Consider the following 25,947-nt stretch of genomic DNA (forward strand, 5'->3'; position numbering starts at 1 on the left):
GACTTGCCTCTGAGGATAAGATGCACCCTCGCGTTAAGGAGAGAAGAAGGGAGACAATCACCGCCCCTGCTCGGATCAAATGCGCATCAATGCAGCTTTAGAGCTTTGGTAGGGAGCTTTTGCTGCTAAATTCTGTCTGCGAAGAGGAGGGGCAGAGCCAGGGTTAAGAAGGAAACGCTAAATAGGATTGAGACAGGCAATACAGCCCTGTGGGAATGTTTTAAATTTTCTCCTGTAAGTCTAAGAGAGTAATAGTAAGCCCTTGACACCTCACTGTCAATTTGAGGCCCCCCTTTCAGGTGACCCTTTCACCAGGAGCCACCAGCTTTTCTTACACGGAGGGTGCTGGGTTTGTCAGTTTTTCCTCTGCTCGTCTCTCCCTGCCACCCCATAAATCTGAAAAGGGGCAGCGAGGAGGGACGGGGACTCCAGAGCGCTTTCCCATCCGGGCTCGTCAGGCCCTGAATCATCCCCCTCAGCCAGCAGCATTCGAGACTTTCCCTCGAAGAATCTGTCTTGTACTTAAAAGGAAGAGTGGTGGGAGAAGGGCGAGGCGGCGAAGAGGAGCGGGGGAAAGGGCGTGGAGGGCCGCTCCCGCCCGAGTCGGAGGCGCCGGGGGGCCGGACGCCGCGAGGCTGCGAGCCCAGGAATGTGCCGTCCGCGCGGCGGGCCGGCCGCGGCGCCGCGCACCTGAGCGCGGGGGCGGGGCGGCGGCGGGCAGGACCCACCCCCAGCCGCGCGCCGCGCCCCTCCGCGCCGCCTCGGCCCTTTCCGCCCGCGCTTCGGCGTCGCTCGGCTCCCCTCCGCCCCTCTCTCTCCCTCGCTCCCTCCCTCCTTCCCTCCCTCCCAGCCCGGCGGAGTCGGAGCTCGGGACGACTCGCTGGCCGCGGCTGCATTCGCGCGTCGGCTTTGGCTCACCTGGGAGCCCGGTCCCAGCCCCGCACCGCACCGCCCAAACTTCTCCCAGGTAAGGGGCCGCCCGCGCCGCCCTCGCCGCGTCCCTTCCCGACTCGGCTGGACGGCTGGTGCCTGCGCGTCCCCCGTCCGCCGCGAGCCGGTGCCGGGCTCCGCGCAGTGCCGGGCAGTGGGAGCGACGGCGCTGGGGACCCCCGCCGGCCGTGGCCCGAGCGAGGGGCAGGAGATGCGACTGGCCGACAGGTGTAGGGTCTGGCCCCGGTACCCCGACCGCGCGGACCCCGGTGTGGACGGCGCGGGGGGATAGTCCCTTTCTCCTCCCCTGGAGGGGCGGCGCCCGTCGCGCCCGCCGTGTAGGTGCGTCGGAGAAACCGCGCGGGTTCGGGACTCGGCGGCCGCTCGCCGGCGGGGACCAGTGGGCGCGCTCCAGGTCCGGGGGCTTCGAGGGGCGCGGCCGCTGGGCAGACCCTCGAGCCGCGCGAGGACCTGACGCTTCCCTTCCCCGCCCCCTGTTGTGTTTCCTCTCAGACGGCGGGCGGCTGGGGGAGCCGCGGCCGCCCAGCGCCCGGGGGTCTTTCGCTCGTCTCCTCGGGGCGGCGGGAAGGAAGAGGCGGCGACGACCGGAGCCGGGGTGGGCGGCCTGAGGTGAGAGCCCGGCCGGCCCGCTGGGAATATGGCGACCGGTGGCTACAGGACCAGCAGCGGCGGCGGCAGCACCACAGACTTCCTGGAGGAGTGGAAGGCGAAGCGCGAGAAGCTGCGCGCCAAGCAGAACCCCCCGGGCCCGGCCGCCCCGGGCGGGGGCAGTAGCGACGCGGCCGGAAAGCCCCCGGCCGGGGCTCTGGGCACCTCGGCGGCCGCCGCGGCCAACGAGCTCAACAACAACCTCCCCGGGGGCGCGGCCGCACCTGCCGCTCCCGGGGGCGTGAACTGCGCGGTGGGCGCCGCGGCGCTGACCCGGGCGGCCCCAGGCCCGCGGCGGCCGGAGGACGAGCCCCCCGCCGGCGCCGCCCCCGCCCCCGCCGCCGCCGCCTCCGGGGCACCTCAGGCGCGGGGCGACGAGGAGGAGCGGGACGGCGGCCCGGAGAAGGGCAGGAGCTCGGGCCCCAGTGCCAGGAAAGGCAAGGGGCAGATCGAGAAGAGGAAGCTGCGGGAGAAGCGGCGCTCCACTGGCGTGGTCAACATCCCCGCGGCGGAGGTGAGCCGGGCGGGGGCGGCGGCCGGACCTGGGGGTGGGGGCTGCTGCCTCCCGGCGTCTTGCTCCTGGGAGCTCTCGGGTCTCCCGGGCCCAGAGTTTTCCCGCTGTAGCTCCTGCAGCTTATCCTTTCAGGCAGGCAGAGGGTGATGGAGTTTTACTCTTGAGCAAATGCTTCCTGGGAAGTTCCCCAAACCCAAAGCAGCACACGTGCTTTTCAAGCTTCCTGGCTAAGGTCTCAGGCTCAGGATACATTTTTACAGCGGTGGAAAGACAACTCCTGGCTCAAGAACTTGCTCACTCAGACTTGTTTTTTTTATGCTTGGTCAGTTAGAAAAATTGATTAATGGTGATGACGGCATACTCTAGTTTCCTACGTGCCAGGCTCAAGTTATCAGATTGTTGATCTCCTCTCTTTAACAGTGTTTAATAGCACCTGTAAAGGAAAAGTGGTCTTAGCACTATCCAAGACAGCTTCATCGTTCAGTGAACCCAAGATGAGTATATCCAAATGAATCTATGCCCTATTTCATATACAAACCACACACATATATATAGTTTTTTTCTCAGTGTAAGTGATATTTAGGACAATAGGAACGCTGTAACAATGCACAATTTTTTTAAGACGATCTCTCATATTTGTGTGCCCTGGAATACATTTGTGGTAGGGTGTTGTTTTTTTTGTTTGCTTGTTTGTTTTAGCAGTCTCAAAACATTTCTGCAGGCAGTAGCATCTTCCTATTAGAGTGGTGAAACATTTTTACCTCGTGTATAACTGCACCACTTTATCCTCAACAAAACAAAACAAACCTAAACAAGTTTGGTTACTTTAATAGTAGCTCACCGGTTTTGGGAAGTGATTCAACAACCTTGTTTCACCCAAAGCAGTTAGTTGCATCTTTTTCTCATTGGCTCTTTATGTTTTACTTTTTGTTTTTTTATGCTTCTGGTCTTCAATTTATTCAACTTTGACACCAAGAAAATTGTAAGAATTTAATTGTGGTTCAAGTAAAAGCATTGGCAGTAAGTTAGGGTGTATATCAAACATACCCAAATTTATAAGTCTTAATATGATTTCCATACCTGGAAAATCAGTTTGTCTTTGAAGAGTATATTTTTATGAGTGTTTCAGAGATTTTTATCAGCCAGCAAAACGGTCCTCTGTGGTTTGCTACTTGCACAAAAGATCTGTTATTCATTAAATTGCTCTAGAAGGAATTCTAAGAGTGGTAATCAAATTTCTAGGGTTTTTTTTGTTTGTTTAGTTAAAAATATGAAGATTAAGGGGAAACTGAAGACAAGGCTTTGGAAAAACTACATTCCACAACTTTATTTTTAAAAGTAGCTGATGGTCCAAATAAAAGAATTTGTCATTTTCAGCCTTTTCCTCATTATTCATTTGACAGGGGTCTTATTTGGGAAATTACATTGGCAGATGTTAAACTTCATTATTTGGCTGGCTGCTTGTGCTAAAATTGTTATTTCTCAAGTACTTTTTTTTTTTTTTTTTTTTTTAACAAGGGTAATGTTTATTGAGGGAAATAAGTATGGTGTATCTTGTAAGATCCTAAGAAACATCCTTTGTTAATACTTATGCTTTGGGTAAGGAACATAGTGCTGAGAATGTAGATGACTCCCCACTACAATTGAGTCTAATACTCTGGAATGTTTTTCATTTGGGTGTTGGCAACTCCTAAATTTAATCTTCCTTAAAAACAAACAACCCAGGGTACCATTTTTTGTCTGTGGAATTTGAACCTTTTTTATTGAATAGGGAATTGAGGACTGCTTTCTTTTTGTGGTTACTATGGCTCTGTTTCATGCTGTAGGACCCAACAAAACATGGTAATGTTTTACCATCGTATCTAATTAGCAGGCATGCTTCTTGAGTGCCTCCTCCCCATACTTTCAATTTTTTAAAAGACAACTTAAGTCTTTCAGATTATTTTATTAGTGGTAAAATATGTGACTCAAAACCTTGAAGGGGAACCATTTTCATAAATATCTTTTGGTTGCTTTTTTAGAATTGTGTGCCATTTTTTTCTGTTAATAGTTTCAGAATTGAGAAGGCCAGTTGCTGTGCAGCTTCTTGTAATACTACTTAGCACTCCTGTTTTAAAAAGTCATGTAATATTTTACAAAATTTTCAGGTATTAAAATATTATAGAAGCAGAAAACCACCAATCTGTCAATATTCAAAAGTAGACTTGTATTATCTATAATGTTGAGTAAGACTTATTTTCAGACCCTATAACCAACCAAGTTTATATTAGATTAGCATGTAATTTGTATGCAAAAAGCCTGTTTTGGTGATTGATAAGCAGTAAACTCCTGCAGGAAGTGTTTATTAAACATATGTGTGACACATTCATTGTAACTTTCATTAACTTATTTTACTAATTACTGAGTATTATAAAATTGTTGCAAAGGCACCTGACAGCAGCTAAAGATACTAGAAGCAACTAGGAGATAGTTTTAGGAAGGAAGCAGGTCAAGAACTGAAAGTGGGTAAGGGTAAAACACTGGGTGGATACTGCATCTGATGACTGCAATAAAAAGTGCAAACACACAGATGCTTATTAGTGAGATAAACTTTATATCTCATTTACAAAGTTAGAGATTTTTAAAAAGCTTTTTTCTAAATTTTTATTCTTTTATTTTTGGGAGGGGGATAGCCCATATTGGATATTGGATGTGACATAGTTCCTGCCAGTAATTATTGTATATGTTTATTAGATCAGTCAAATGTTTGCTACATGTTTGTGTTCAAGATACTATGGTAAGCACTGTGGAGAAAATAAGGAGCAAGACTGGACTCTAGGAAGAAGGCTAAGGCATAATTACATGAAAAAACTCAAGAGCTGAGTTAGTCTGAAAGCCATCTTAATAGCTCGTAACGAATTGTTTGTTAGAAATAATGTGTATTTAAAGGGAATACTTGATTGGGCTGAGAGAGGCTATTGAAGATGAGGGTCTTGAGCTAAGGCTTGTGTTTCTTTACCTATATAATCATACAGACATGTGTGCATACCTGTTTGTCTAGTATTTTAAATGTCAGAGTGCAGTGGTTCTTCACTGTGGCAGCACATTTAATATCACGTGAGGATCTTAAAAAAAATACTCCCCCGTACTGATTACTCTTGCCCTTTTCCTCCCTGACCCCCTTATGATTTAGTGGGTTTGGGATGGATCCCAGGCAATAATATTTTGATAAGCTCCCCATGTGATTCTAATGTGAGTCAGGGTTAAGAACTATTGGACTGCAGTCTGGGGCACAGAGATGAATAGGACACAGGCCTTGCCCACAAGGGACTCTCAAGTAATAAAGGCAAATATGTTAAGTACAGTGTTAAAGTACAGCCTATTTCCTGAGCAGGGTACATAATTCAAGGAGGGAGGAGTGTAGTTGAGGGAGGCTTCCTAGATAGTTATATACCCCTGTTTTCAGTGCTTATAAAGTTACTGCTATTGAATAGGTTTGCATGAATGGGTTAAAAGAGATGGCTACCATAGAAAATAAACTCTCAATAAGTAGAACTCAAATGACACTGAGGTTTTGATTTAAATTAGAAAAATTAACATATATTGAAACTTGATTTCATAGTGGTTGGCTAATGTACTTTATGTGTCTTAATTAATGCTCACAGCAACCCCATGTGGTAGTTATATTTACTCTTTTTATCCCCATTTCTAGAGGAGAAAATGGAGGCTTAGAGAGTTTAAAATGACTCAGGATCACATGAAAAGTGAATAAATGATAGAGCAATATTTAAAATTTTTTGTGTGTGTGTGGTGTGGTGTGCCTAGGGAAGGGGAATTTTAAAGAATTAACCTGCCTTCATTATTTAGCTTATTTCTCTAGACTTTTTAAAAATGAATTTTTATTAGAGGTTATCTTAAATAATTTAAACATCTAAATGGGGAAAACAGTGAAAGTGTGGAATTGAATAGAACTTAAGGCCAAATTTGTAGGCTCAGAGATTGCTTCAACTCTCTAGTCTATAGTTTGCTTGTCAAAATTTTGAATACCAGGCCATCAACAAAATATAAATCTGTTTTTGGCTAGCAGTCAGAAAATGTGGATCTTTGATTTTACTTAAGTGATATGTTGTTTTTCTGTCAAGGTGGGGTTTTAATACCTACTCCATAGGTTGAAGGAACATTTGATGATTAGAAAGCACTTTTAAGTGAACAAAATTTAAGTCATAATTATTCAGCATATTTGCTGAACATTATATAGGACACGTTACACATAGTAAATAAACCTTATAAATCTAGGTAGATTAAGAAATGCCTTTTGGTATGCCCATTATATTCCAGACTGTCTACCTTTCTATGTGTTGAGTCAGGGGAGGAACTAATGGTGAGTCAGATTTGGAAAAATTGGACTTGTGACTAGGGTAGATACAGCATAAACACTGAGGCTGCTTAATAAGATATTAACCCAGACTTTCCTAAATGTTTTAGTTCATTGATAAAGTAAATTAAATTTTTAATATTATCATGATTTGTAACGAGTTATCTAAGATGCGGTGCTTTTTCCCCATACAAATAATGATTATGTAATTAAAGTAGATGGCATTTATGGTGTGCTTTCTTATTTATTAAATGCCAGGCACTGTTCTAAGCACTTTACATATATTGGTGCAGCAACCCTATGGGAAAATGGGGCAGAGAGAGTAAGCTAGTTACTTGCTTGAGGTCATGTATTTGGTAAGAAGCAGACTAGAGATAGTCTGCCTTCAAAGCCTGATGTTTAATAACCATCTTATTATATTTTAGTGTGTTATATGCTATATACTGAATTTAATAAATACAAAGATTATTTTACTAAAATATAAGATACTAATATATTGCTATAGAATTTGAAAATAGCCCTATATTAAAAGGTAGATGAGTTGGGACTTTATTGGAAAAATTTAGCAAATAAACATATAAACATTGGCAGTAAAATTCTTATTTAAAATCATTATTAGGCTAGTGGCCTTATTTATACTCCTTATTATTTCCTACATTGGTTTTTAGCATCTGTGATGAAGGCCAAAAAATAACTGCTACTTAATAGTAATGCTGATATAATGTCTTAGAAGTTTAAAATTATTGGGAAATTCAATTAGAGTTCTAAATTTTCTTTTTTTTTTTTTAATATATCTTTATTGATTTCAGAGAGAGGAAAGGAGAGGGAGAGAGAGAGAGATAGAAACATCAATGATGAGAGAGTCATTGATTGGCTGCAGCCCGCAACCCAGGCATGTGCCCTGACTGGGAATCGAACCCCGATCGCCGAGGATCCTAGGTTGACGCTCAACCGCTGAGCCACGCCCGGCCGGGCAGAGTTCTAAATTTTCTAAGTGCTTTTTTCCTTTTTAAAAACTGAGATATAATTCACATAAATTCATCCTTTTAAGTGTTTGATGGTTTTTAGTATATTCACAAATTTGTACTCTTAAGTGCTTTTATATTTTCATCTTAATTTTCCATTATGTTCCTAGAACCTGAGGTACCTAAGTTTTAGCTCCCCACTCAGTAAAGAGCAATAGGTTTCAAACCATGAGAAGCTATTAAATTAAAATAATCAGTTTTTCCTGCATTTTACAGAGAAAATGAAATTAATGGTAGACTCTACTTAGTTTTAAGTTTCTTAAAACTTGGTCACCTACTACCATTTGTTTCTACTGGAGTTTAGTGTAAGGTATTTAATTTAACTGAATGTAATATTTCAATTTTTAAAAAATTTTATGTATCTTTCATGGAGATCTGCAAAGCTCTGTGGTCTACACCAGTGATTTTCAACCTTTTTCATCTCATGGCACATGTTAACTAATTACTAAAATTCCGTGGCACACCAAAAAGTATATTTTTTACTGATCTGACAAAAGAAAATAGGTATAATTGTATTTAAGGATTTCTGGTACCAAGAATTAACCAGACTTACCTTTATTATGCAAGGTGACCAATAAGATGCAATTCTACTATATGATATATATGACATATATGACATATATATATTTCAAGATAGGCATTCACACTGTTGGCTGTTTTTGTGTTGGCTGTTACTATTTTTTTATTTGATAATTTAAGGGAAAAGAGGTCAGTGCCCCTGACTAAATAGACAGGTATTGCATGTTTTAAAAATTCTTGCTGCACACCGGTTGAAAATCGCTGATCTGAACATTTGGGAACTTTGATTCAGAATACAAATGGAGTTTTAGACCACTTACATCGTTAATATGTTACTTAGATCAGTGTTCTCAAAGCTGTGTCTGGGTGAGGGTGGGGAGGGCACCACCTATACGTTGTTTCCTTAAAATGCTGATTTCTAAGATTCATCTCAGTCTGGGGATGGTAGGAGTTACCTGAGACTGCATTTTAACATGTCATTGAATAACGTACACCCTAAATTTTGGGAAGAACTGATTTAAATGCCCCATAGTGATTTACCGATATCTCAGATGAGGTTGATACTGATTATCTAACAGGATTATTGTATGAATCAAATAAAATAATAATTTGTAAAATTCTAAAAATGACCAAATGATAAATTATAGTTGCTGTATAGGTTACACAAATAGTTTGTTGTTGATGTCTAATGGAAATTTCTTATTGGGATGTTACGCATTCTCATTTTTTCCCAATTAAACCTTATTGATATTTTAACAGACAACTTGAGCTATTTGGAAATTCGATGTACCTTACAAACATTTAGGTAATGGTCATATATTTAGTGTAAAACGTTATGTCTGCTCTGCTTCTTTTCCAGAATTTGTTAGAAGCTTAGACTAATGGAAAAAGGCCCTAACACTTAATGTGTAATTTGAACTTTATTTTAACTCATTTCTCATTTTTACATATCTTTAAGGGAAAGTGTATATATTTATAAATGTATTGACTAATTAGCAGTTCAAACTCTTAAGACAGGTTTTTTCCATCCTATCAGAATATGTATTTTTAAGTGCAAGAGTTTTTTCCTTATGTTTACTATCACATATTAGACCTATAGGTGTCTTTGACCAATTGATTCTTAACATATTTGGTTATTGCTGAGGCAACTTTCAGTTTGAATCCTAGGCATTTGTGTTTATAGGTGTGTACCTACTGGTATAGAATCAAACCTCAGCCATCTACTACATTCTTATTAGGATACTTAAAAATTTACTAGGCACCATGTCTTAATGAAATTATAAGAATATTTAATTTCTAAAAGCAGCAAGAATATTTACTTCCAAAGTATAAGCACCTCCAGTAGGTTCAAAACTTAGCATGTGAGTTCTGGCTAGTGTGGCTCAGTTGGTCTCAGTTGGTTGGAGAGATGTCCTGTACACCAGAAGGTGGCAGGTTTAATTCCCGGTCAGGGCACATATCCAGGTTGTGGGTTCGATCCCAATCAGAGTGCATATGGGAGGCAACTGATCAATGTTTCTCTCTCACATCCATGTTTTTCTCTCTCTCTTTCTCTCCCCCTTCTTTTCTCTAAACTCAATTACAAAAAGTAAAACAAAACAAAACCTGATAGTCTTGTGGGAGCTCTCTTTTATGGAACCAACTGCTTTTTTTCATGTTGCTTTGAAGATTCTCTCTTTATCTTTAACCGCTGGCATTTTAATTATGATGTGTCTTGACCATCTTGTTTAGTAGTCTATGTACTTCCTGGACTTGTATGTTTATTTTTGTCATCAAGTTTTCAGTCATTATTTCTTCAAATAGATTTTTAATGCCTTGCTTTCTCTCTTCTCCTTCTGGTACCCCTGTGATGTGAATGTTATTACCCTTGATATTGTCCTAGAGGTCCCTTGAACTATTCTCCTTTTTAAAAATTCTTTTTGCCCAGCTGGGTGTGGCTCAGCGGTTGAGCATCGACCTAGGATCCAGGAGATCGGGGTTTGATTCCTGGTCAGGGCACAGGCCCGAGTTGTGGGCTCGATCAGTGACTCTGTCATCATTGATGTTTCTATCTCTCTCTCCCTCTCCTTTCCTCTCTCTGAAATCAATAAAGATATATTTAAAAAAATAAATAAATAAAAATTCTTTTCTTTTTGTTGTTCTGATTGTGTTTTTCACTACTTTGTCTTCTAGACCTCTGATTTAGTCCTCTGCTTCATCCAGTTTGTTGTTTATTCCTTCTAGTGTAGTCTTCATTTCATTTATTGTGTTCTTCATTTGACTGGTTCTTTTTTATATTTTCTATTTCTTTGTTGACTTTCTCATTGAATCTCTGTATTCAACCTCTAAGTTAATTGAGCATCCTTATAACCAGTTTTTTGAATCTGTATCTAGTATGTATCTCATCTCCATTTTATTTAGTTATTTTTCTGGAATTTTGTCACCTTTCATTTGGGACATGTCTTTGTCTCCTCATTTTTGCTGAATCATTTGTTTGTTTCTATGTATTAGATCTGTTACATCTTCCGGTTTTGATAGAATGGCCTTATGTAGAAAGTGTCTTGTGGGACTCAGTGGCACAGTCTCCCTTGTCACCTGTGCTAGGTGCTCCAAGGGTGTCCCTTGAGTGGTTCGTGTGTGCCCTTCTTTATAGTTGGGCCTCAATTACTGTTGGTATGTCAGTGGATGGGGTTGACTCTCAGGCTGACTGGTTGTGAGGACTGGCTATGATTACAGTGGATGAGCTGTTTTACATGGGTGATTGCATAGAGCAGGAGTGCTTTAGTGGTGCTCTGATGCCAGCTGAGACTGCTTTTTGGGTGTATTGTTATTGGAGCTGGTTAGGTGGTGCTCCATTGTGCTCTGAAGCCAGCCACTGGGTGTGTTTGGTCTGGGGCCTCTTGGAAGAGGCTTGTTGCAGGCCATGGTCCACCACTGCTTATGCTGGGCTTGTGACCGCTTAGTGGAAGCTATGTTCCATCCCAATACTGGCCGCCGCTTATGCCAGGCATGGAGCTACCTGATGGGTGTTAAAATGCAAGTCGAGACTGGTTGCCACTTGTGCTGAGCTTGTGCCTGCTTAGCAAGATCTACAGGCATGCCAAGACCAGCTGCTGCTTGTTTGGGGTTTGTGGACCTTTGAGAGATTTTGGGAAAGTCCACAGCTTGAGCTGAGGCAGCCTGCTTGTGTTGAGCCTCAAAGAGGCTCATGCCGGGTGGGTGAGTTGGGTGGTCTCAGGGAGTCACCAGGGCAGGGGGAATGGTGTTAGCCAGGTTATGGAGAGCTCATATTTGGTGCTTGCCTGGCAGGGCCAGCTGAGTAGAAGAGTTCAACCAAGGAGTAATGGCGCATGCCAGCACTTCCATCCCTAGAGAAAGTTGCCCCAACTGACCCCTTTCCCTCCAGGCCCTGCCCCTGAAATTAGTCAATTTAGTTTCTTCCTGTATGGCCCTGGCAATTTTCGAGCTGCTGCTCCTGCACTGGAGCGTACAGTGAGTGAATTTGTGAGCGAGTGAGTTGGTGCATGGTCCCTTTAAGACCTGCAGCACCGCTATCTCTTGCAACCCTTTATATCTCTGAGACACAATCCCTGCTGTTTTTCACAGCGAGATCTTATGGGGACTCCTCTTTGTGCTGATTCCTGGGTTGGGGAGCCTAATGTGGAGCTGAGACCCCTCACTCCTCAATGGGAACCTCCGTAGCTGAGACATCCCTCCCAATTCTTAATCTCCATACCATGGGTGTGGGACCTGCGGGTTCTGCGTCTCTCCTCCTCCTACCAATCCCCATGTGGCTTTTTTATATCCTCAGTTTTAGGAATTCTGTTCATTGAGTCTTCAGCTGGCTCTCAATGATGGTGGTTCTATAATTTAATTGTAATTTTGAAGTGTTTGTGGGAGGAGGTGAGCACAGACTTTACCTACTCTGCCATCTTGGCCGGAAGCCCTTAGTTTGTTGTGCTCTTGCAAGTGCACAATGCAGTTTTCAGTAAAGTCTCATTTGTTTAACTCCTGTTAAATTTAAAGAAAGAGGGCTGTTGTATTATGAAAGTGAGTATTTTGTTGGGGTTTTGGTGAAATGAACAGAACAGAGAATTTATGTCAAAGATTACAATTCTGTGACAGCTAAAGATTTGTTTGCAAGTTCTTTATATAAACTCTAGGGGACCAACGGATAAGACAAATAAAAATAGTAAAATGCAGTTTGAAATATATGAAAATGTCTTTTGTGATAAAATTAACTTTAAAAGATACTGTTCAGCATTGTTTATAGCAGCAATTTTCTTTCTTTTTTAAAATATATTTTTATTGATTTCAGAGAGAGGGAGAGAGATAGAAACATCAGTGATGAGTCATTGATGAGCTGCCTCGTGCATGCCTCCTGCTGGGGATCGAGCCCACAACCCGGGCATGTGCCCTGACCCTGAATCAAATCATGATCTCCTGGATCATAGGTATATGCTCAACCGCTGAGCCATGCCAGCGGGGCTATAGCAGCAATTTTCAGCTGTTGTGCTGCAAGAATTTTTAAAGCATGCAATACCTGACTTACTTAGTCAGGGACACTGACCTCTTTTCCCTTAGATTGTCAAATAAAGCAATGACAATAGCCATCCAATGTGAATGAGTCAAAATTGTACCTTTTTTTTTTTTTTTTTGTCAGATTGGTAAAAAATATAATTTTTGGTGTGTTGCAGAATTTTAATAATTGTGTGTGCCATGAGATGAAAAAGATTGAAAATCGCTGATCTTTGGGCATATAAGGAGCTACTTAATCTTATTTATTTCAGAAACTTACAGGTTATATAAAGTATGGAATGATTATTTTGAAATTGTCTTTCAGGAAATTTTTAGTAGTATTCAAAAAGAATAGAAATTTCAGTTATGAAGACCAAAATTAACATTCAGAAGATGGTACTTGAGGAATATGAAATAAAAGTAAGGTTATATTAGCTGAAATAGTCAAAGAAATTACTTCAGGTTTTAAATTCTTGATAAGACTTTTTGGTATTCCATAATGCAAACAAAAGGTGATGCAAACCAATTTCTTATATTTTTTTCTGCTAGTAAAAGTAATGTGTACTTTTTTCCTTAAAAAAACATAATGTGTTCAGTGTAGTTCCTTTGTGGAAGTACAAGAAAAGATAAACATCACCTATTGTCTTATACATAGTAATGTCTGTTTCTAATTCTTTTTCTGTATATCTACATAAAAAATTGGAACCACATTATGCAGGTTTGTGTGAGTAGTTATTAATCATGGGTATTTTTATGATGTTAGTCTTATTTCAAAAACAGGAATAGATTTTTTTTTGGTGTGATAAAATACCCGTAACATAAAATCTTAACTATTTTTAAGTGTACATTCAATGGAATGAAATATATTCACATTGTTGTGCAGCCATCTCCACTCTCTAGCCTATACATAACTCTTTATCTTTTAAAACTGAAACTCTACACCCATTAAACAGTAACTCCCCATTCTACCATCCCAGCAGCCTCTGGCAACCACTATTGTATTTTCTGTTTTTAGGGATAGATATGTTTGTGTAATTTGATATCAGAATACTTAGGCATTACTTGATTGGGAAAGGACCCTGCTGCTTCTTTGTCCTATTATGTAGCTTTCTGATTGGCAGATAAATAAGTTGTCTGAAGATAAACAGCACACCCTCCCCAACCCTATATATTGTGTATCTTGAAACATTTTCAGGAAGAGTGTTTGGGTAATTCAAAATATCTCACAGGTACTAGGACCTTCAGATAATTGTGAAGGATGCCCACAGTTTTTGTTGTTGTTGTTTAACTTCCTTTATACCTTTGATTTTGGTGGAAAATTGGTCATCAGAACTGGAATAATTGTAAGTGTTGGTAAGCTATAACTCAACATACAAGTTCCTAAAACTCACCATGCCTTGCAAAACCACTGTACACTGTGTGTACAGTAAAAACCACAGGGCATACGGAAAAATGGATTTCAGGGGTATAACACTAAAAAATTTTGTCCGTGACATGTAAGCCCAATAAAGACCAGCACAATTTTACACATGTTAAATTGTGAAGGAATATATAAGTGCTATAATAAATATGATACTTGACCTCAAAAAAGACAAAGTTTGCTTGTAGAAGTGGGAGTCAGAAGAGTTGCAACTTGTGAAGTGGTGGAGGAAGGATTATCTGAAATTGAACTGAAAGGGCAGCACCAGGTGTGGATGGGTGTGGCTCATGACACACACAGTGAACTGAAGTACCTGGCAGATATTTGAGGCGTGTGCATTTTGTGTATTTCTGTGTGGTTGGGTTGTGTCTTCTGTGCTTATAGGTAAGTATTGCTTGCAGTTGTGCATGAGCAAAAGCGAAAACTGTCTTATGCTCAGTATGCTCCCTAGCATATTGGTTGTGTTGGAACAAATCCAGTTTTCTAAACAAATGTTGTAGTGTTACAAATAAATACCTACAAATATACACCTATCTATAAATGCACATTCATGTCCATCTATCCAAAATAGGTGAAACAGTGGCTTGGGAAAAAGGGCTAGGGAGCAGACAGTGACTAGAGATGAGAATGTTTATTTAAGAGCATGCTAATATTGATTGCTAGGGCAATGGCAGTAGAAAAGGAAAGGAATGGATGGATTTGAGAGGTATTTCATTGGTATTAAAAGATTACATAATGATGTTTTGAGCTGGAAAAGTCTTTAGAGATCATCTAGTCCATTATAATAAAAGTATTAACTTGGTTTTTCCAGACTACTTCTATCTCAAAATTTAAGTTGTATTTCCTTCAGCCTTCTTACCTCTAGCTGAGTGTAGCCGCCCCCCTACCCCCAACCCCACCTCTGCTAACTGCCCTGATTACTACCTTGAATCTTAAATACTTGCCCTTTCCTCTTGGTTCAACTTGCTGTGAAGAAATGTTCCCTTAATTCTGCTTCACCTTCAATTTAGTTTTTTCCTTAATTGCTCAATTTATATGCATTATTTTCTCCTGCTTACTCCCATTTCACTGCTCAGTTCCTACTACTTTTAGAAATTGATTTCTCCAAGATGGCTTTCTACTTCCTAATTGCCAAATGTGACAGCATCTTTTGTGTTTTCATTCTTTTTGATCTCACTGTACCATTTGCCCGTACTTCTCGTCCTTGGATGCTATAACATTTTTGTTAGAGATTTTTTTTTTTTGGTTGGTTTTATTTAGAAATATTTGAGTGCTCCAGGCTAGATGATACAAAGATGAATTATAGCCCGGCTAGGCGTGGCTCAGCGGTTGAGCGCTGACCTAGGATCCAGGCGATCGGGGTTTGATTCCAGGTCAGGACACATCCCCCGGGTTTCGGTCTCATCCCCAGCAGGGGGCGTGCAGGAGGGAGCCAGTCAATGACTCTCATCATTGATGTTTCTCTCTCTCTCCCTCTTCTTTCCTCTCTCTGAAATCAATAAAGATATATATTTTTTTTAAAAATGGTGAATTACAAACTCACCAGTCCTTAAGGAACTACCAGTCTTCATTGAGAGAAAAAGATAATGTATTAGTTCAGGTTGCTATAACAGATTTATAAACAGCAGAAAGTTATTTCTCACGGTTCTGGTGGCTGCAAAGTTGAAGTTGAAGGCAGCAGCAGAGTTGATGCCTGGTGAGGGCTTGCTTCCTGGTTCACTCTGTGTCCTCACATGGTAGAAGGGGTGAGAGAGATCTCTGGGGTCTCCTTTATCAGGGCACTATCCCATTCATGGTGGCTCCACACTTATGACCTGATCTTATCCCAAAAGTCCAACCTTCTAATAATGTCACATAGGAATTTGGGGGAGACACATATTCAGACCATAATGGATAACAAATGATTAGAATTTGGTGTAATAAGAACTATGATGGAGAAAAGAACAAAATACTGAACTAAGAAAAGGAAGCCACCTATTGCATAAGGGAATCAGGGAAGGCTTTACATAAGATGAAGTATTAAGCCCTGGGTCTTGACTGATAAGTATTTCCCAGGGGAGAGGGGGACATAGTAGCATCCTAGGTAGAGCAAATAGCATGTGTGAAGGCACAGAGCCAGCAAAAAATAGCATTCTGTTGCATGCCAACTGTATGCTGAGCATTGTACTGGGGCCTTTCTGTGCCTTATTTTTAATCTTCACATTAACTCACAAGGTAGATTTTTTTATTCCTCGTTTTATAGGATGAGGAAGTTGAGCCTCAAAGTTGTAACTTGCCCAAAAGCCAAACTGGCAGAACTTGGATTTGATTCCAGATCTGTGTGGCTGCCAGTTGGTGCCCACACACTGGTTATCGTTGGAAAGAGGGAGGGATATAACGTAACAGAGGAAACTTTGATATGCAGAGACTTTATAGTGGGGAATGAATGGAGAACAGTTAAAGAGGAATGATACAGACCAGTTGTGATAGATCTAAATGGTATGCCAAGGCATTCAGACTTTATTCCGCTGTTCTTTGTTAGTATTGTTGGCTGGGCATTTCCTTCCTCTGTCCATACCTGTTTATACAATAACTGACAGCTTATGGAATGGAAAAAAGTTTTGCCTACCTAACTTTAAATCATTAAGAGGATTTTTTTTTTTCAGAGACAGATATCTACTCAAGAATAGTAAATAATACAAAATCCTGTAAAAATAAAATGCATATAATAGATTAAGTAAATCCAAATTTCCATATGGGTTAAAAGGAAACAAGAGAATAGACTGTAAACAAAGTTGTACCAAGTGGTTCTTTTCAATTACAAAAATCATTCTGTACTGAAGATAGATTTGGGAATGACTTTTTTGGAGGAGCAGGATGGAGTGGAGATGAGGACTCTGGTGATATTAAGTTGCCAGATTCTTTTCTGAGTGTAGTCATGGAGTCTATAGCTTAATATTTTCTCTGGGTTTAGACTTTGTCCTGTACTCGATATAAAAGCTGGTGTTTATTCCATTCCCAGAGTCTTCCAGTCCATCTTGGAATATAGGTGCTAAAGGATGAGCATTGCCTTTGAGTCTTTTCCACATATTTGTTTAATTTCTCCAAATGTTCCTTCTTTGCCTTCCTTCTGCCCTCTTTTATCTTAGAGGAAGTCAAGTGCTTTTCCAAACCATGTTTTAGAAATAGTGTTTGTTTTTAGTTGATGATATAAAGGTAATGCCTTCTTATTGTAGAAAATTTGAAATAAACAGCAAAAATGGGATTGTGCAAAGATCAGCTACAGATTTTGTTATCAATTGAAATATAGTCTTCCATTTTTACTTTTATGCATTGGGATGATATTCTATGTACATTTTTATAACCTTCCTTTAAGCTTAATATTATATCATAAAATAGTATTTCCTTTTAAACTTTTTGAAAGTAAAACTGTTAATGGCTGCAAATTTTTGTTTCTTGAACATGATTCCCACTATCCAGTGTCAACCATTACTTTATAGTTTTGGTATATAGTTCTTGAGGATATTTTTGTGCATACACATACAACAAGTATATTTATAATCCAGAAATTTAATCATTTTACAAATATTACAGCCTTTTTGTATTCAGTATCTTATGAACATCTTTCTTTGTGTGTCAGTAAATACATAGTTCTGTTATTATTCTTAATGACTTCAGAGTATTCATAGTTTGGATATTCCAATGTTACATTTACTAGTTTCTTAGTACATATTAGATGTTAGACACTAACCTAGGCCTTTTGGGTATACGAGTTGCTGTATCTGTTCTGTTACCAGCATCATCAGAATTTAGACGAACTAATTCATGTTTTTGTCTTTGAGCAATTTATAATCTAATTTGGAGAAATAAGATTATATAAGACCATTTTGAAATGTTAATAAATGTACAACAACATGTTAAATGTTATGCCATACTGTTAGTACAGAGAAGTGAGAGATCCCTGGAGTACTGTGGTCCTGGAAGTTTCGTGGAGGGAGTGTGAGATTTGAACTGATCTCCAAGGATTGATAAGAAATGGATAGGTGAAGGAGGAGAGTCATATTTCAAACTGAAAGAGCAGAATGGGCAGTGGTACAAAGGTGAGAGTTAGCAACCTAATCGGAATGGAGGATATATATTAGGAAATAATTATAATAGGTGAAATTGGGGAGCAGAATTGTGAAGTACCTTAAAAACTAGGCTGAAGATTGTAGGCTCGATGTGTGAGCCTGTAGGAGAACTTGAGCAGGATACGTTCATATTTGTGAAATCAGGATTTTAGCGAGATCATCACTTATTGGGCAGTGGTGTGCAGAATGGGTTAGAGGAAGGAGAGAACAGAGATAAAGAGATGAGTTGGGAGGTTGTCATATACCAATTGAGGAGACATTATATGTGAAGTTGTTAGAACACTGTAGTAGAATATAGTTCATTAGCATGTTTTTAGTTTTATGTCTTGTTTAATTGACTATTAGTGTCCTCAATTAAAATGCTTAGGGGATTTTATTATCTGAGTGACATGATAATTTCAAAGACCAGAAATCACTTATACTACCAGCTGGTTTTTAGAATTATTTTATTATTTTGATTAGAAGTGAAAACGGGTATTTGCCTTTCAGGATAAACAAGCCATATTAATAAACAGATAACGTTTGTGTGCTTTCTGGGCCCTGCATTATTCTAAGACCTTTATGAGTTATTAATGCATTACATTTTAGAAAACCTCTAAAGAGGTCAGTGCTCTTCCCACATCACAGATGAGGAAAGTGAGGCACAGGGAGGATAAGCCACATTGAATTTCTGATTTGAGGAATTAGTTGCCAACTCTGCCTTTGTCTCTTAATTTTTCCCCCCTGTGATTCTAATGGAAAATGAGTACCACATTGTCTTGATTACTGTAGCTTTAAAGTAAGACTTGAAGTTGGGTAGTGTCAGTTCTCCAGGTTTGTTGCTCTTCAGTATTGTGCTAGCTATTTTGGGTCTTTTGCCTCTCCCTATAAATTTTAGAATCAGTTTGTAGATTTCCACAAAATAACTTGGTAGGCTTTTGATTTTGCTTTCATTGAATCCATAGATCAAGATGGGAACAACTGACATTTTGACAGAGTTTTCCTAGCCATGAACAGGGAATATCTCTTCATTTATTTAGTTCTTCCTTGATATCTTCAGAGTTTTATAGTTTTCCTCACATAGATGTTTTACATATTTTGTTAGATTTATACCTAAGTATTTCATTTTTGGGGGGTGGTAATATAAATATATTTTGTTTTAAATTTCAAAATCCACTTGTTTATTGCTGGTATATAGGAAAATGTTGTTTTTTGTATTATGTATTCTGCAACTTTGCTATAATTGCTGATTCTTTTGGGTTTTCTACATAGATGATCATGCCATCTCTGAACAAAGACAGTTTTATTTCTTCCTTCCCAGTCTGTGTACATTTTCTTTTCTTATTGTGTTAACTAGGACATTAGTTTTGTTTAAGTTTAAATTACCTGATTTCATGGTAATCTTTTTTTTTTTTTTTTTTTTAAATATATCTTTATTGATTTCAGAGAGAGGAAAGGAGAGGGAGAGAGAGAGACAGAAACATCAATGATGAGAGAGTCATTGATCGAGCCCACAACTCGGGCATGTGCCCTGACCGGGAATCGAACCCCGATCGCCTGGATCCTAGATCGATGCTCAACTGCTGAGCCATGCCCGGCCGGGCTCATGGTAATCTTTGAGAATATCGTTTTAAAAACAAATCAAAAGATCCCTTTCTAATTTAGTAGCTTTCCTTGTATTTATTTATTTATTTTTTAGTTCTTTAAAACATTTTGTTGTTAAAACTGTTTACATTGTTAAAATGGGGAAAAATAATAAAAATACGCTCTGGTTCAGGGAACGAAACTGTGATTAACAACCTTATTTCCTATTTCAAAGAAACGCCTATCTATAGTTAAAAATATAGGTTAAAAATATTGACTTTTTTCCCCTTAGAAAAGTAATCCATTAAAAACAAAGAATAACGTATCCCTATAGGATAATTTATTTAATAGCTTTAATATATTTTTCCATTTATTATTTTTTTTTTTAAAAAAAACATTTGAGAGTTACTCAACTAAGGATAGATGATCAAGGTATTTATATTAGAGTTGCTTCTTTTGGAGGACTTGAAAATGAAACAATTTACCCATTACATGTTTACATAAATGACATTTTGTGTAAACTGTTTTTCCAAAACAAAAACTTAGTAATGAGGTTGCATTGTTTTATGTTTTTGTAAATCTCCTTATTGTCCAACTTAAAAGAAGACAGCTGGATTTGAGAATCTGCTTTATCATTTAGTTTGTTGCAGTGTTACATATCAATGTAGCCTCTGGAAACTTCATGTACCCTCATGAAAGCATGAGAGGGGAATACAGAGCAGGTAACATTTAGTATTGTTGTAAAGTAGTTTTGACTTTTCAGATTCTCTGAAAAGGTTTTTGTGGACTCACAGGGGTGCCTGGACCATGCTTTGGGGAACTGGTGGTCTAGATCTATTAGGGGTTGCAAAATGGTGATATTCTAATTCTGTCATTCCCTTGTAATTTATTAGCTAGAGTATTTTATAAAGAGAACTTTTCTTTTATCAACTATTTAGTTACTTTGAGATTTGGTTTGTACAAATAAGGTAGGCTAAATGCTTGATTATCTCCCTTAGGGAGATAGAAGCTTTATTGCATTTGTTTTACCATGTGAGAAAGAGAGGGCCAGGAAGCACCCTCTGTACTAACTGAAACCACTTGTTAGAGACTCCTAAGGAAGCTCTCTGCTAATATATTAGAGTTGCCTTCTTAAATTATTAAGATGCAGTTTGTATCTCACAGGCTGCTTATTTTAGTAGTATATCAAATAACATTACAATCTCTTTTAGAAACTATTGAGTCTTAAAAGGATTGGAAGCTTCCAAGTTATGGGATGCCTTTACCTATCTGGTTTTTATTAGAAATTTTGTGAAGATTAACAAGATAATGTCTACAAGTAGCTTAAAGTTCTTTTATATTGTGTGATACATTTTTGTTAACTTCATAGAAGGAAAAATATAGGCTCTGTTATGGGTTATTAAGTTTTGCTACAGTTTGATTTTAGAAAACTGAACTTCCTAATCTACTTCCAGAATTGCTTCCAAATTTGAGTACTTTTGAAGCAAGACTGGGAGTTGTAAGCTGTCATAAATGATAAAACCCAGAGACTAAAACCTGGAATGGAATGAAGTCTGGAGAGAGATGTGTGTCAGAGTAGTGTAAGCAATAGATTAATTAGGCATAATAAAATTTCAAGTCTTGTTCTTAAACACAAACGGAAGGGGGAGATTGTCTTAATTCCTTACTTATGTATACTTGAGATGAAATGTGGAATCAGTTTTCCTGTACTTAACAGTTTTTATTTTAATTGACATTTGGAATTTTTATGATACAATAGAAATATGTGAGGACGAGTTTATTGAGCCAACTATCTATAGATCTTAAAATATTTGACAGTTTAAATAGTTATTTAATGTGGGTTAGAAGTGAGAAGGATATAAGTTGAAGGATGGGAAGGAAGCTGAACCAAATAGGATAACCTGTCAGCAAAATAAATCTTTCCAGTTAGACTTAACCTTTTATTGTTTTTGGACCCAATGAAAATTATTTTGGAGGTTAGAATTTAATAACATGGTTATGATTTGAAGGTATCTGTTTTAGCTGTATATTTGTAGACTATAGGAACAATACATTTAAATAATTTTTGCATTTAAAAAATTTCTTTTAAAAATTTTATATTTTTTGAAAATCTTATGAGTAACCACCATCATTCCATGGAAACATATCTCAGTTTTGAAAGTAAATTAAATCTTTTCTTTCATTGTTTTAATCTGTTCTTTATTATATTTATTTAGGGTATATATCAAGCCTTCACAGTTGAACCCCAATAAGTATTGTTGATTTTTGGAAAATTTGTTGAACTGCCCCTTCTTCCTTGAAATTGAAGAGGAGTTGTCTACTTGTAAATGATGAATGCAATGACTGAAAGTTCACTAAAGTTAAAAAGTTTTTTGGTTTATTTAGGTAATAGTATATGCATATTGACTATGCTTATTACACAATTATCAGTATATTTTCTGTTCCCCCTTTTTTAAAGTGTAAACTTTGGAGCTTTAAGACAAAAATGTTTACTCTGATCTTGAAATAATTTGGTATCACATTTAAGACTTCCTTTTTAATGTTACACTTAAAAACATAGACTTTCAAAAAACAATATATGACCAAGCTAATGCCATTGATTTTTTTTTTTTTTCTTTTTAATCCTCATCTGAGGATATTTTTTCCATTGCTTTTCAGAGAGAGTGGAAGTCCCCGAGAGAGAGAGAGAGAGAGAGAGAAAGGAACAGAAACATGGATGGATGTAAGAGAGACGCTTCGACTGTTTGCTTCCCTCATGCACATGAACCGGGGCTGGGTATCAAGCCTGCAACCAAGGTACATGCCCTTGGCTGGAATCTAACCCAGGACCCTTCAGTTTACACTTCAGTCCAAGGGCTGATACTCTAACCAGTGAGCCATACCAGCTAGGGCTAATGCCATTGACTTAAAAACATAAACAAAAATATACTTTCAGGGCATGTACCAGTAAATACAGATTCAGTGTAAGAACTTTGTAATTGTAGTTTATGGTCATTAATATAAAAGTACAACTTGATCCTAAAGTACAACTTGATCCAAAATTTAGAGAAGACTCTAAGATAGTAAGTAAACCTTTTTTTAAAATTGCTTGTTATAGACTTTTTTTTTTAATTGAGGGAGGATTTTGTAGAGGTATAATGAAAGAAGAGGATCATTATGATTCTCCTTTTTTTTTTAAGTATTTCTGTTGATTTGAGAGAGAGAGGAACGAGAGAGAAACATTGACAAGAAACACTGATCTGCCTCCTGCATGCCCCCTGCTGGGGATTTAGCCCCAACCTGGGCATGTGCCCTGACCTAGAATTGAACAGGCAACTTTTTGGTGCATGGGATGATGCTCAGTCAACTGAACCATACTGGTCAGGGCTGATTTCTCCTTTTTTAAAATCACTAAATCCTTTTGAGTAATGAAAACTCAAAAAAAAGGGTCATTAGTTGCAGCCCCTAACCCTTGAAGTGGTGGTCTCTGGTAACTTTTTTAAGGAGATTTGCTTTGTATAGTTCTTATGAAGATAATTATTTATGAAAAGTAGGTAAATAGTTCTAATTTTTCACTAGTTCTAGTTATTTTTAATGGACAATTTTTTGTTTAGAACATAAAATGAACTTTATTATTAGCTGCTGTAGAGTGAATGTTGAAACCTGATCTCCAATGTGGGGGTGGGAGGTTTTGAAGGTGAAGCCCTAAGGAATGAGATTATTGCTGTTATAAAAGAGGTCCCTGTGAGCGCCCTTGTCCTTTCCACCATGTGAGGAGAGCAGAGATTTCTCAGCAGTGAACCAGGAAGCGGGCTCTCACCAGGTACCCAATCTGTCAGCGCCTTGATCTTGGACTGCTAGCCTCTAGAACTGTGAGAAATAAATTCCTGTTGCTTATAACCCACATAGTCTATGGTATTTTGTTACAGCAGCCCAAAGAGACTTAAGATATGAGCTATTGGTCCAGTTACCAATTTCATATTTGCCAGGGCATTGTACTTTTCCTGGAATATGTGTTTTGCATGGGCTTTGTAGTTGGACTTATTTTTGTCAGATTATTACATTATAAACACAAAGCATAGTTAATCATAATATTCTTAATTAATTTGCATGTTAGTAAATCACTAGATATAGTATAACTTGTAATTTCTCTTATAAGTTGCTGTGTCAGAAGTTCACAGTAGACTATTTAATGTTATTAAACTTTAATTGCCAAAGGATCACTAATGGAGATTTAGTAAGTCTAGGATAGGACCCATAAATCTGTATTTTAAAGATCTCACTAGCTTCTAATGAAAGTGGGCCATCAACAATACCTTTTTTTAAAAATATATCTTTATTGATTTCAGAGAGAGGAAGAGAGAGGGGGAGAGAGAGATAGAAACATCAATGATGACAGTCATCATTGATCGGCTGCCTCCTGTACTCCCCTGACTGGGGATCTAGCCCACAACACAGGCATGTGCCCTGACTCGGAATCGAACTGCGATCTCCTGGATCCTAGGTTGATGCTCAGCCGCTGAGCCACGCCCGGCAAGGCAACAATACTTTTGAGAAACATTGACTTATGGAATTTATTAATAGCTTCATTTTAGGTAAAACAGATTACCCAATTTAAGTCTGGTTTATTTTTTTTAACTTTCTTTTTCTTTTTTTAATATGTTTTTATTGATTTTAGAGAGAGAGAAAGGGAGGGGGAGAGAGAGAGAAACTCGATTGTGAGAGAAACATCATTTGATTGCCTCCTGCATGGCACGCACCTCAACTAGGGACCAAACCCCCAACCTGGGTATGTGCCCTGACTGGGAATCAAACCAGTGACCTTTCAGTACGTGGAATGACACTCAGGCATCTGAGCCATGCCAGTCAGGGCTTGACTTTCATTTTTAAAGTTTTATTTTCTGTTAGATTTCTTAGAGTTGATAAACTCTTGGTATTTGGCATATGAAGGGTGAAATAAGCAAGCGTTGAGAACATGCTATTTAAAATGCTAATTATTAATCATAAGGAAATAATGGAAATGATACTATGTTGTCATTGTAAGTAAAAGTAGCTACCACTTTTCTGAGAACTCTGACATGGCAGGTAATTTGAATAAGCACTTTTAATTTATTTAATCCTGAATCTAAAGATAGGTAAGTGAATCTCCATTTTACTAATGTGAAACCTGTGCACTGCTCAATTTTATACAACTAATAGCTAATGATGCTGAGATTGAAATCCCAGTTTATCTCACTCCCAAATCCATCCTTCTTAATAATTCACATAATTAATAATTAACAATATTCAAAGATAATTAATAATATGAAGGATAAAAATTAGCATGAAAAATTCTTAATTAACATTAAATTAACAATTTGTGTAGTGGGCAAAGGAGGAGTGGATAGGTGTTTAGTAATGTCCGAGGCTTTCGCCCTTGGTGTTGCCAATGGAAACTCAATCACTTTGTATTTAGTATACTTTTCTCGTGAGGTATAGGGATCTGAGATTCTTGTTGGTGCTCTGCCCATTTTTCTTATCTCTCTCACGGTTTTAAGCATTGATTCACACATTTTAGAACTCTTTGTATGTTTATCTTCTGTTCTGTCCTCTAGGAATAGACTTCATGGGAACAGGTGCCATTTTATGATTTAGGATTTGCAGATATGTAAATAGACTTCATGTGATTTGGTTTAAACCTTGGTGGGTTTCTTCATCTGTCTCCATTTGAATTGATGACTGAACCAATGTACGAAAAAATCTTTTACAGGCTATCAAGATTTCATCATATGGCGATATAAAATCTTTTACAAGCTCTCTGTATTTCCCTATACAGAGATATAAAAAGTCACAGTCTAAGGACTAACTTTTCTGATCTTTGATTTACTTATTTATTAGAATACACCATAACCTACTTATTCTAATATCACAGCCTACTTATTCTAATATCACAACCTACTTTCAAGGTTGTTGTGAGAATCAAATGAGAGGTTATCTTTAAAAACTATTTTATCAAATATAAAGTATTATCCAGACATATGATATTTATCACTATTTCCTGCCCGAATGTCTGGAGCTTTTAAACTTTACTGAGACTTTCCTGTAATTCAGGTAACATTGCCTGCATTCCAGTAGGACTTTATTGAGAATATTTTCTTGTGTTTTTTTCAAGTGGCAACGCTGAGTTGTTGTTTGAGGTGCTTTTATTTATTTTTACTTTTATTGCTTTTCCCATTTTACTTTCTGAATATGATTAACCAGGCTGTAACCCTCCTATATTATAATTCCCTGAACCTTATAGTCTCTGAGCCCTGCTTAAGGCATGGCACTAACTAATCATATTAACTTTTACTAATGACACATGGGTCTTTTATAGATGCTTATGAAAA

General features: G+C 38.7%; 1 protein-coding gene across 1 annotated transcript in view; it reads left to right on the top strand.

Moving 5' to 3' along the window:
- The first annotated feature begins 1,588 nt into the window (after positions 1-1,588).
- Positions 1,589-25,947, top strand: part of PAWR (pro-apoptotic WT1 regulator) — a 100,865-nt gene continuing 76,506 nt past the window's right edge. Inside the window, exon 1 of the mRNA XM_016199455.2 lies at positions 1,589-2,113. Within this exon, the coding sequence (XP_016054941.2) occupies positions 1,589-2,113 (525 nt within the window). The remainder of the gene's footprint in view (positions 2,114-25,947) is intronic.

The sequence above is a fragment of the Miniopterus natalensis genome, chromosome 2, assembly GCF_054644295.1.
Source record: "Miniopterus natalensis isolate mMinNat1 chromosome 2, mMinNat1.hap1, whole genome shotgun sequence".
NCBI lineage: Eukaryota > Metazoa > Chordata > Mammalia > Chiroptera > Miniopteridae > Miniopterus > Miniopterus natalensis.